We start from the raw sequence: 12,006 nt of genomic DNA on the forward strand, positions 1-12,006 counted from the left end.
CTCCAACCATACACATGGGTGACGGTGCAGGCCAGCTGCGTAGAAAAGTTGGAGGGGAAGGAAGGGAAGGGAGGAGGGGGGGGGGGGGGGTTATTTTTATCTACTCATAAGTTGTGACTCACTTTTTGTTTCTGTCCACCTTCTGTGTTTGTGTCTTTGTCTGCAGTCTCTCTCTCTCTCTCTCCCGTTTCTCTAATTTGGTCTCTCTCTCTCTCTCTCTCTTTTTGCAGGAGAAGTCTTTGACTACCTGGTTGCACATGGAAGAATGAAGGAAAAAGAGGCCAGGGCTAAATTTAGACAGGTACCAGCTTCTCTTCCCCCTGCAGTGTTCTGGTTTCACACCTCTGCTCTGGGCCGTACCTCAGACAGGTCGCTGTCCTCCGTCCTCCTTCCTCAGAGGGGAGGGTGGAGGGTGGGGGGCGGAGGCAGCAGCAGCAACGTCTCTGATGTCTTAAGACTGATGAGAAATGTCCCAACCCGACCCGTTCCTCATCATTTATCTCTCAACGACTGTCTCGCACAGTTCAAAGTCATTAACTGTTGTGTGAAGATTAAAAACGGAGCAAACACCCTCCTCCATGTTTTGTAGAACTTGTAGAAAGTCCCAAACTTATTAATCGCTAATCAAGGTCACACTTTTTTTTGCTAAGCAGCAAAATGTTTTAAAGTCACAAAAATACCACAAAAAACGACAGATGATTTCAAGTTTATATTTGGCGTCTTCACCTTGTTTAGTACATTAGTAAAGTGTCAGCTATGAACACATATGCTGTCAGACACAGTGAGATGATGATGAGCAGACATACTGACACCTTTACTTTACCAGACTCCAAACTGCAGCATTGCTCTGACATCACATCCTGCTCAGATTTCATTGGACAGAAGCTGGTGTGACCATACTTTTTAAGACGAGGTGCTTTAAAGTAACTATCATTTGCAGAAGTTTGGGGTTGACATTTTATTATACTACACAAATAATCGATTCGTCATTACGATTTAGGGGCCAAACGATCTCAGAACTAATAAAATCATGGGGAAACGATTTTTAATAATAATGAGATAGCGCTCAATAACCAAGGTTTTATTTTGAAAAGCTTAGACAGGAAGCCGCTGCAGCTCCGTTAGTTTGACAGAAGCTGAAACACACGGTGAAATGTTTTAACTGTAAATAAAAGTGCAGAGTTTCCAGCCTGCGTCAGACGATGCTGAGTTTACTGACTAATTATTAAAAACCAAGATGTGATGTGTGAACTATCGTCATGGTAACCAGCCCAGCTCTAATATCTCTGCACATTTTCTGCTGTGTGTTGCGTTAAGCGGCAGATAAAAGGCTGCTGCTGGGAGAGAAAATTAATTAAGCCGAATGTCCAATAAATGCAGCATGTTTCTAAAGTTTAAAAAAAATCATTTTAATAATCATGATTTCAATTTTGACCCAAATAATCGTGATTATGATTTTTTTCCATAATCAAACAGCCCTACTATTGACCTAATTTATTCTTTTTCTTCACTCACTTCTTAAGTATCTTAATATCTAAAAATGTAGAATAGTTATGATGCAAGCAGTTATAATTCATGTATAAAACTGCTGCCTCTCAGCTTTTTTATACATGATTTTTGTCTCACTTGCTGTGAATCCGGCTGCATCTTTAAATTCTGCCTTCAGCTAAAACATGTAACGGAACAAATGTGGAAGTCTTTCTGCAACAACAGGAAGAAAAGTGAAAGGAAGTATCCGTTATTGGTGAGGAGGACAGAAGCTGCTACCTGTAGAGTCTTTAAACAGAGCTGTAATGTGTATATGTGAAGTTTTACAGTCATTAATATGTGGTGTTCGTGTATGTAGGTTAAAGAACTAATCATTTCTTTTAAAGTCTGTGTAGGAAATCTGTGCCCCCCCCCCCCTCAAACTGATAATCTATCAAACTGTTATCTGGCCTGTTCTCTGACAGATTGATTCACAGACGAAAACCTGTCCTCTCAGCCTCCTCTCAGTCTCTTCTGTCCCAACGTTGTCATGTCATGTTTTATCTTCCTGTCACCGTCGACCACATCCCCCCCCCGCCTCCCCTCCTCAATTCTACCACATCCTTTATCACAGCCTGAGAACAGCATACATCTAACTCAACTCCGCTCTGTGTCTTCCTCGTACAGATCGTATCGGCGGTGCAGTACTGCCACCAGAAGCACATCGTTCACAGAGACCTCAAGGTGAGTTCAGAGAAGCCGCACACACACACACACACACACACACACACACACACACACACACACACACACACACCTGGTTTGTAGTCAGTACAGTAGCCCGAACTACTTCTTGTACTTCACAGCGTGCAGTAGATCAGAGAGACTGAGCGAGGTATGTGGCTATGATCACAGAGACATCAGTGTTTTCTGGTATTCAAAGCTTCGAGGAAATAAAGGCAATTAACGCAAGATGCAAACAACTAAACAGGCAAACATAGAAACAACAGATCTGCTCATTATTTTCACTTTAAAGTCTTAATCCTGGAGTTTGGACTGCTGAGTTTTGCATAAAGTTTTTGGAAAATGTATGTTTGTGTAAAAAAGCAAACTTCAGATGTGGTCATTAAAAAGTTCTGTGAGAGGAAACAAAACATTTTCTATTGTGAGTTGAACTTAAAGGAGGGCGGAAGATGCTCTCTCTGGATTTAAATGGATAGATAGATACTTTATTGATCCTTCACAGGAAATAGCTTGTTTTACAGCAGCTACAGTCACACTTAAGGTAGACACACATAACATCACACACAAACACATCTCTGATTATCCAATGGAGAAAATCTAAGAACGTATTACTAGAAATACCCAAAAGTTGTAATAATAAAGCAATTTTAAGTAAAAAGAATTATCTAAAAATATCTTTATACATGATGTTGGATGTTAAACATGTTCAAAGCTCCAAAACTTGAGTGAACAGAAGTACAAAAGTCAGAGCTTCAACCTTTTAACTTTTCTGCAAAGCTGATGTCAGCTGACCAATCAGAACAGAGTGGGCTCATCATGAGGTGAGCCTTACTGGGGATTTCCACGGGGTTCATCAGCGGCGTGTAGCGGCTGCGCTACGGTTTAGCTCCGTCCCCTGCCCGGTGTCAACTCTCACCAGGAGTGTTACAGCAGCAGAGCTCCAGGAGAGAAATCTGCCTTTTAAAATGAAGTTGCACTGTTAATACAGTAATTACGGCAGCCCAATCAAATCCCAACGAGAGCCTTTAGTCTACCGTAATTACTGTAGTAGCAGCACAGCTAAACGCCCGATTCTGTTAACTTGCTCAATTTTAGTTGATTTGGTCATTTTCTTAGATGTTTGTGCTGATGTCATGTGTCAGTAGCTACGTAGCTAGAGGGAGTCTGTATCTGTCTGTTTTATTCCTGTTTGTTGCTGAAATACGATCGGGAGGCTGCACGGGTTGTTTTATTTTGAAGAACAGAAGTTTTATTATGCCAATTCTGTGTCTGAGTTCCTGTCTGGTGCAATCTGCTCTGTTGAGCTTGTTGCCAGTTAGAAACGGCTCTGTAAAAAATAGAAATACTGCGGATTGATAGCGCTGTGGTGCTGAGACGCTGCTGAGACGCTCCTGGTGGAAACACTCTCATTGATTATAGTGGTACCTATCAGCTCCGGTGACGGTGACCGCGTCGCAGCTGTAATGTGCCGCTGACGGACCCGGTGGAACTTGGTCTTTAAAGACACAGGAGCTAAAACGGCCTGTTTTTAGAGAGAGGCTGAACTGAGGAGCAAAATAAAGAACCAGTGTAAGATTAATAAGGAGCCATTTAAGCTAATTTTAATGAACAAAAAAAAGAAAATCTGCTCGTTTCAGCTTCTCAAATGTGAATATTAAGAGTTTAAATAATTTCAAAGCGTCTTCACCTTTTTGAGGCTCATTACGTCTGACTCACAGCGGATAGAAAGGTCATAGTATCGACAACTGACGTCAGTGTTACGTGTTCTTATGACTCTCATCCTAACTCCCATTTTACCATTGACGGCTCTAACACAGCACGTCTAATTACTAATACTACTAATGATGATGATGATGATGATGATAATAGCACCTTTCAAAGTGCTTCACATTAAAAGACCTAAAAGGAGCATAAAACATTAATGTAACATAAGATGGAAAATTAAAATAGTAATAATAGTAAAATAGTATAAAGAGTAGCTAAAGCATAGAGTAAGTAGAATATATAAAATCAAGTCAAAGAAGTGCACCAGTGTGAAGATAACGTATAAAAGCTAATTAATTAAAGGCTAAATGACTAAATCCACACTGCTCTTTTTCTTGCTCTTTCGTAGCAGCACATACTCCTTTTCGGTGGGGAGGGGGGGGGGGGTCTACGGACGCACGAGTAGGCGGCCCTCTAAACCGCTCACATGTTCTCCACCACATCACCCCGTCGTAGTGTAAATGGACCCTCCTCCACTTTTTTTTTTTTTACAGCTGTGACGCTCTTCGCTTCTCTGTGTATAAATATTGATGCTTCTGTATTTTTATCTTGGCGTCAGTGGGAGTAGCACACACACACACACACACACACACACACACACACACACGCAGTACAGCTGCATGTCTAAACTGTTTCCTCTGTAGAGCTTCATGAATGATCCATGAGGAGGGAGATGTGAGAGGAGCAGAGAGCTGTATCTTCTGCCTGCTCGTCATATTCACTGTACATACACGTGCTTGTGTGTGTGTGTGTGTGTGTGTGTGGCCATATGTCATAGGTGTGATTGTGTGTTTGTGCAGCAGAAGGAGAAGTACAACCAGGAACACGATGGTTAAATTTTTAAACAACCGCTCTCCCTCAGGCTCGTCTGCCACTTTTGTTGCTCTTTTTGTGACTCCAGAGGTTTCAGCTCACCGTGTCGCCCGCTGACATTAAAATCAAACGCTGTCTGTCGATGATGACGGTCGGGCCAACGTTACCTCACACGCAGGGCCTAAAAGCCTCTCAGGATGTCGGTTCAATCGTTCGGGGGCTCGATGGAAGTTTCCCTCTGTGCGCGCTCTCTCTCTCTCTCTGCCTCGGCTTCCTAATTAGCCTTTTTCGCCCACAGCTGCATGTGAGCAACGAGCAGATGTTGGGAAGTTGAAAGCCCTCGCCTACGTTTGAACGGGGCCGTGTTTACAGTTTCATTATATCCGATAATATCACACAGATTTTTGGGAAGTTGGAAACAGACATTTTTCAATAAGAGATTATGAATTGTACTTTAAATTAAGATTAAACTTGAATCTATGGAGGACATTTAGGATTACAGAGAGATAATTAGGAACGTCATACAGATACATAGAATAAAAGGTCACACTGATATAGTACAGATACACACATTTACATTATAATACTACTTCCCAGTTCTAATCCTGTCCTTGTGTTAATTGTTTAGTTATCTCATCTTTTATGCCAAAGTATTTTTACATCAGAATTCCCCTTTCTTTTTACTGTTCTGGTAAAATGGTTTCAAATGTGTGACTCATTCTGCGCTCAGGGGCTTTTACAAAAACTCACCCAATAAAAACCGCTTGTAGTTAACAGAGCAATATGGTTAGAGATGAGGAGAGATAAAAACAATGGAGCTGAGGTCTAATTCATTCATCCTCCTCCTTCTCTTCCTCTCCTTGTCCTCTCCTTCTCTTCCCCTCCTCCTCCTTCTCTTCCTCTCCTCCTCCTTCTCTTCCCCTCCTCCTCCTTCTCTTCCCCTCCTTCTCTTCTTCCTCCTCATCCTCCTTCTCTTCCTCCTCCTCTTCCTCTTCCTCTCCTTCTCCTCCTCTTCCTCATCTTCTTCCTCCTCCTGATCAAACAACAAGTAAAGGTGGTGTGTGTGCAGAAGCCAAAAGTCGTCTGCAGCTTTGTGTTACACTAAACTAAGCCAAGCCCACTTTTTTAAAGCAGTCCAATCACTTCTGAGGATTTGATTTAATTCCCTTTATATTACTAAGTTTCACTGTGACTTCAATATTCATCATCAATAATTCTTCAGTCACATTTACTCCCTACATTTCAGTTTTAAACCCAACAACTCACACAACCTCTAAGAATGAGTGGACAGCACATTTCCTGGATAAAAGCAGTAACCTTTTAACCTTCATCTCTCCTTCTGTCCGCAGGCAGAGAACTTGCTCCTCGACGCAGACATGAATATCAAGATCGCCGATTTCGGCTTCAGTAACGAGTTCACTATGGGCAACAAGCTGGACACGTTCTGTGGCTCCCCGCCGTACGCCGCGCCGGAGCTTTTCCAGGGGAAGAAGTACGACGGGCCGGAGGTGGACGTCTGGAGTCTGGGAGTCATCCTCTACACGCTGGTCAGCGGCTCGCTGCCCTTCGACGGACAAAACCTCAAGGTGGGGTCATGTGGATGTGATGATGTCACCATGCTGCAGTTCATATTTACAGCGTATCATCATTTAAGATATCCTTTTTTTTTAGTTGTGATGATTTGTCATTTTTACGTAGTGATTTGTCGGGCGGATGTGGCTCAGCAGGTAGAGCGGGTCGTCCACTGATCAGAAGGCCGGTGGTTCGATTCCTGCCTCCATGTAGATGTGTCTTTAGGCAAGACCCCAAATTTCCCCCAATGTGTGTGTGATTTGGAGAATGCGACATTTAGTGGTCAAAAGACTAGAAAAGCGCTATATACGTACAGTCCATTAACCATTTGACACCAAATCATGATAGAAACCAAAATGTCAGCTCCAACTTTTGAACTAATCGGCCATTCAAGTTTGTGTTTTCATTAGTCTTTAAAAAAATGCATGAGATTCATAATGAATGCTTTAATAATGTTACAATCACAAGCTTCAAAACCCTTCATTTTATATATTATTTTATTATATATATATATTTTCCCCCCATGTGTATGTACACTAATGCTGGGCGCTGGCCAGCTGTGTATTATATGTATATAGAGTATGTGTAATGTACTTCTATAAGTGTGAATAACTGTTTCTGGTGTTGGATGTGGCACCTTATGTGTGGTTTTACATAGTAATACCAGAATTTCCTGGAGTAAAAAGCTCCTTCACTTCTTATATTATTCTTATAATTATATGAAATATTTAAAGCGTCAAGGAGAATGAGCAGAGTTGATAGTTCACACAGCACAGGCCACATATTTCAGTGAGCTGGCTGGTTTAGAGCGTCATCTACAAGCTTAAATCACCAGATGAGCTGTGGCCCCGATCTGTTATGTCTGATTCAGCTCAGCGTGTAATTGATCGATCCCATCGTACGTGGGCTCTGCGGTAATTAATCACAGCAGCAAGGCGCAAAGGAGAGAGAGAGAGAGAGAGAGAGGAGGCGGGGGGAAAGGAGAGTCTTCTGAGTTTCTACAGGAGGAAAAGGTCATAACAGGGATGTGAGAGGAATAACTGGTTGAAGTTAAACAGTTTTATCCGACAGTCTGCGTCAAATTGTTAAATATTGAGCATGTGACCAGTTTCATGAGAATAACCCTGAACACACATTACAGCAGGATGGTTAAATGTGTTACGGTTTGAATTGGGTCATAAAATGTCATAAAACTTGATTTGAAAATGATATGTTTATGTTAAAGCCATGTTGAGCTGTTTCTGTCAGTTTTCAGTAGGTCCTGACCCATACTGGCCAATACCGATAACAGGGAACAAAAGAAATCCAATATCAATATATCATGGATAATCTTGTATACACAGAGTTTGTACATAAACACCTATTTTTCTCCAAATGTGTTTACACTTAGATATGTAATGGAGTTATGATATTTTACAGGTTAAGAATAACTCGTCAGTGCTCTGAAACAGTAAACATCACTGGGAGTTTAATATGTATATATTACACTTGAATTAGGAAATAGATTCAGATTTTTTTCTTACAATAAAATATTAACCTTGTATAAAACAAGGAGAGATGCATTGCACCGGGTTTTAGCATGTTGCTATTTTCTGCCTGTAGTCGCTGTGCAGGAAGATGGAGAATACAATCAATCCAAATCAATAACAGAATTCATCCACATCACCCATCACACACACACACACACACACACACACACAGAGAGATATACATAAAATGCAGCTTATATATCTGCACATATGGGAGGATATAAACCCCTATACCGATATACCTGTGATCGGTTGATAGTTACATATCACTCAGGCTCTGGTTCTTATGTATTTTTGTCAATTGTCGACATTCTCCAGATTCTCATTGTGCTGAAATAAAAGCATCAACAATGTTTTGAAGCCTATAATCTGCATCAGCCACCTCTCCTCTCTTCCACCAGTCACTTTACATCCATGTGTCTTATTTTCCTCTCTGTTAGCATGTAGCGTGTTTCGGCATGTTGCTAACTTCCTGTTAACTTCCTGCTTCCTCTGTTCTCTGCAGGAGCTGCGTGAGCGGGTGCTCCGAGGGAAGTACCGCATCCCTTTCTACATGTCCACAGACTGCGAGAACCTCCTCAAACGCTTCCTGGTGCTCAACCCGGCGAAGCGGGGTACTCTCGAGGTGAGGGAGGACGCAGAAAATGTAACTATACCTCTTAGTACTTAACACCCCCCCTCCACCTACTCCCCCCTTCCTCAGCACATCTGCACCATCGGAGAATGCCATCTATCCTCCACCTCTCCGACAAGCCCCCCCTTCTTTCTACTGGTCCCTGCATCCTTCCAACCCCCCCCCCCCCCCACCACCCTCCCTGCATCATCCTCTCTGCCGCCCACGGTGTCCTGTTTTCTGTGAGCGCCCGGCCCACACTCTCCTCTTCTTCTCTGATGTTGTAACCATGAATAATGCATCATCATTCTTGTGTTTGTACCAAAAATTGTCTTTCTTGTTCGCCTCCGTCTTTAAACACGGGTCGAGGGTACCCAAATGTTTTTGGAGCAGCACAAAAAAAAAAACAACTTGGTTGAGTCAATTCGGAGAAAAAGTAAAGTTTAAAAGAGGGGGGGGGGGGTGTATTATGCACATTTCTAGCTTAAAAACACTCCTTATTTATCTTAAAGTGGCTCCTCAGTTCAGCCTCTGTCTGAAACAAGCCGTTTTAGCTCCTGTCTCTTTAAGACAAGGAGCTACTCTGCTCTGATTCACTTTAATTAAAATCAGATACAAAAAAAAATCAGCTGCTCAGGATCCATTTCAACAACTGCACTTCAACTTTGTTTATTGTCATTCCACCTCAATATAAACAAAACATATAAAGGAATGAAATTGCGTTAGTCGGGATCCTTGTCCATAAGTAAAATAAAACACTTAATTTAAAAAACAAATCCTAAACTAAGACATAAAAGCAGGAGGGATGTGATTTTCTTAAATGAAAGCAGAGTTTTGGGAGGATGCATAAACGAATAAACATTATTTAAAAAAGCTTTTATCAACTTGAATTGTTGGCACATTCCTGGTGTTGCGTTACTAAAGTAGTAGTAGTTTAAGCTTTGCAATTTAGACCCGTGGTCCGCATGTATCTGACCCAGCAATTCATGTCTTTTGTCTCATATCCAAAAATGGTGAGGTATTTGAAATCACTTTTAAAAATCACTATCAAAATAGTTGCTGATAAATTTCCATAGCGATGGACTAATTGATTTATCGTTGCAGCTGTAGAAAACTAACCAAAGCTGTTAAATAACTACAATATATCCGTCTGAAATCTAGTTCAACAGAAGTACTAAATATTATTAAATTAAAATAATGACAGTAATTGTACTTCATGTTTCTATTGGAGTATTTTAATGTAAGCGATGCCTCATGTTTCAGAAGCTGAATATAAGTTACAGCAAATCATAAACTATAAGCAGCTGGAACCATCAAGCTTTAAAACTATGACTATTAAACTATTGATTTATTGTTGCAGCTGTAGAAAACTAACCAGAGTCATTAAATATCTGTAGAGGAGTTAAACGTACAATATGAAACATAGTTGAATATAAGTATTAAATATCATTAAATGGTAATTGTAGTAAAACGTGTTTCCATTGGCAACGAAAACATTCATCAAGTCCAAACAGCCACGAGACACAAAGCGAGTCCAACATGTCAGAAAAGTCATCAGCCAGCCGCCACAAAGTCTGCTAAAGGTCAACGTGTGACAGATGTGAGTTTAAACATGTTGAACTGCACTTTAATTTTCCACAATTTATAATCAGCACGCTGGAAACATTTTGACGTTTTGTGTCTGAGACGATGAATAATCAAAGTGTTTGATCTGAGAGAGACGGAAAAAAGGTTCCAGAGACTTCTTCCACACATCATCACATCACGTCAGGAAAACGCTCCTAAATCATCTCAGTCGAGCTTCTCTAACTGATACCAAACACGACATCACCAACGTATCAAGTGGAATTTCTATCAAAGCTTATTTTGGGGCTCGTCTGATCTGAAATGTGATCAACGAGGTTCAGGTTTCACTCTTTAACGTTCCTGTCGTCCTCCCGGGTCAAATTGACCCCGTCTCTTTTGACTGTTCCTCCCTCTTTCTTTGCTCCCTCCTCCTTCCATACTTCTTTCCTCACTTCCTTACTTCCTTCTTTCCTTCCTCCCTCCCTTCTTCCTCGACTTCCTTCCTTTCTCTTTTCCTCCCTCCTTCCTTCCTTCCTTCCTCATTCCTTCCTTCCTTCTTTCCTCTCTCCCTTCCTTCCTCTCTCCCTCCCTTCCTTCCTCTACTTCCCTCCTTACTCCTTTCCTTCCTTCCTTCCTTCCTTTCTCCCTCATTCCTTCCTTCCTCATGTCCTTCCTTCATTCTTTCCTTCTTTCCTTCCTCCTTTCCTTCTTTCCTTCCTTCCTTCCTTACTTCCTTCCTTCCTTGACCTGAGGACAACAGGAGGGTTAAACCAGTGTTTATTGTGTCTCGTTGAGTTTGAACTGAAGTGAATTAAAAAGTAAATGTTAGTTTTTCTCGACTCTTTTAACGGTCACGTGTCCTCGGCCTCGGCTGCCACATGACGACCGCCCCGCATCCGGATTATGAGCATGAGCTGCTGTTACATCACAGCGTTAATCATTAGGGTTTTAATCACCAACCAAATTAATTAGCAGAGAGCGATTGATCGGCAGCAAATTAGAAACAAAGGTGTGAACAGATGACGTGCATCAGTGTGAAAGGGCAGAGGAGTTATCTCACCACTCACATCAATGTTTTCCTTTATATAAATAGTTTACATAAATAGGGAATAATTTAAAGATTGTCAGCTGTAAAATATCTTAAATATCTTGCTTAAATTGATAATAAAAAACAAATTTAAGGGATCTAATTGATAAAGCTTACGTATATAATGTATTAATGTTAAAAAAAAAAAAAAAGTAATTCCTGCAAAAATACAATTTTTTTTCAACTCGAAAATACCAATATCAATATCACTATCAGCCTCAAAGCTCCAGCAGCAGTTTGAGGAGGTTTACATATTCGAGGGGGGTCTGACTCACTTCTGTTACTTTTTATTTTTTGCAGCAAATCATGAAGGATCGATGGATCAACGCGGGTTTCGAAGAAGACGAGCTCAAGCCTTACAGCGAACCAGAGCTGGACATCACGGATCAGAAGAGAATAGGTACAAAAAAAAAAATTATAATAAAATATCTGCTGATGTTTATGAAACCGGTTTATGTCCTCAAAGGGAAAGTTTACTTAAGATCTCAGCGAGCGTTATGACCGTCGGGCCGGTTGTATAATAAAAAAAAAAAAAAGAAAAAAAAAGTGCACAAGCATCATAAAACAAAAAGAAAGAAAAATCAGCATTGTGTTTCGGGGGAGAAGAAGACGTGTGATATGGTGTTTAAACGTTAAGTGGGGGTGGGGGTTGGGGAGGGGTGATGATGGTGCTGTTACAGCTCGGCATATCACGGAGGCGGTCTCATTATTATTTTCAGCGGCTTTTAAAAGAAAAGATGAAACGTGATGATGAATAAATAAACACGAGCGCCGCTGTTTGCATGCAAAGAGAGAAAGAAGCCTCCCCGTCGTGTCCTGGATGAAAGGGGGGGAGGAGTGAGGGAGAGAGA

At 41.3% G+C, this 12,006-nt stretch overlaps 1 protein-coding gene across 4 annotated transcripts in view; it reads left to right on the plus strand.

Moving 5' to 3' along the window:
- The window catches only part of LOC128375665 (MAP/microtubule affinity-regulating kinase 3-like), a 45,629-nt gene extending 33,880 nt beyond the window's left edge, over positions 1 to 11,749 (plus strand). For 2 of the 4 annotated variants that reach the window (XM_053336059.1, XM_053336061.1), the window contains 5 exons: positions 231 to 301; positions 2,155 to 2,211; positions 6,138 to 6,374; positions 8,395 to 8,535; positions 11,456 to 11,749. In XM_053336059.1, the coding sequence (XP_053192034.1) occupies positions 231 to 301; positions 2,155 to 2,211; positions 6,138 to 6,374; positions 8,395 to 8,535; positions 11,456 to 11,656 (707 nt within the window). In that variant the 3' untranslated portion in view covers positions 11,657 to 11,749. The remainder of the gene's footprint in view (positions 1 to 230; positions 302 to 2,154; positions 2,212 to 6,137; positions 6,375 to 8,394; positions 8,536 to 11,455) is intronic. The other 2 variants (XM_053336060.1, XM_053336062.1) reach the window with 1 other exon arrangement.
- Positions 11,750 to 12,006: the final 257 nt, after the last annotated feature.

The sequence above is a fragment of the Scomber japonicus genome, chromosome 16 (genome assembly GCF_027409825.1).
Source record: "Scomber japonicus isolate fScoJap1 chromosome 16, fScoJap1.pri, whole genome shotgun sequence".
NCBI lineage: Eukaryota > Metazoa > Chordata > Actinopteri > Scombriformes > Scombridae > Scomber > Scomber japonicus.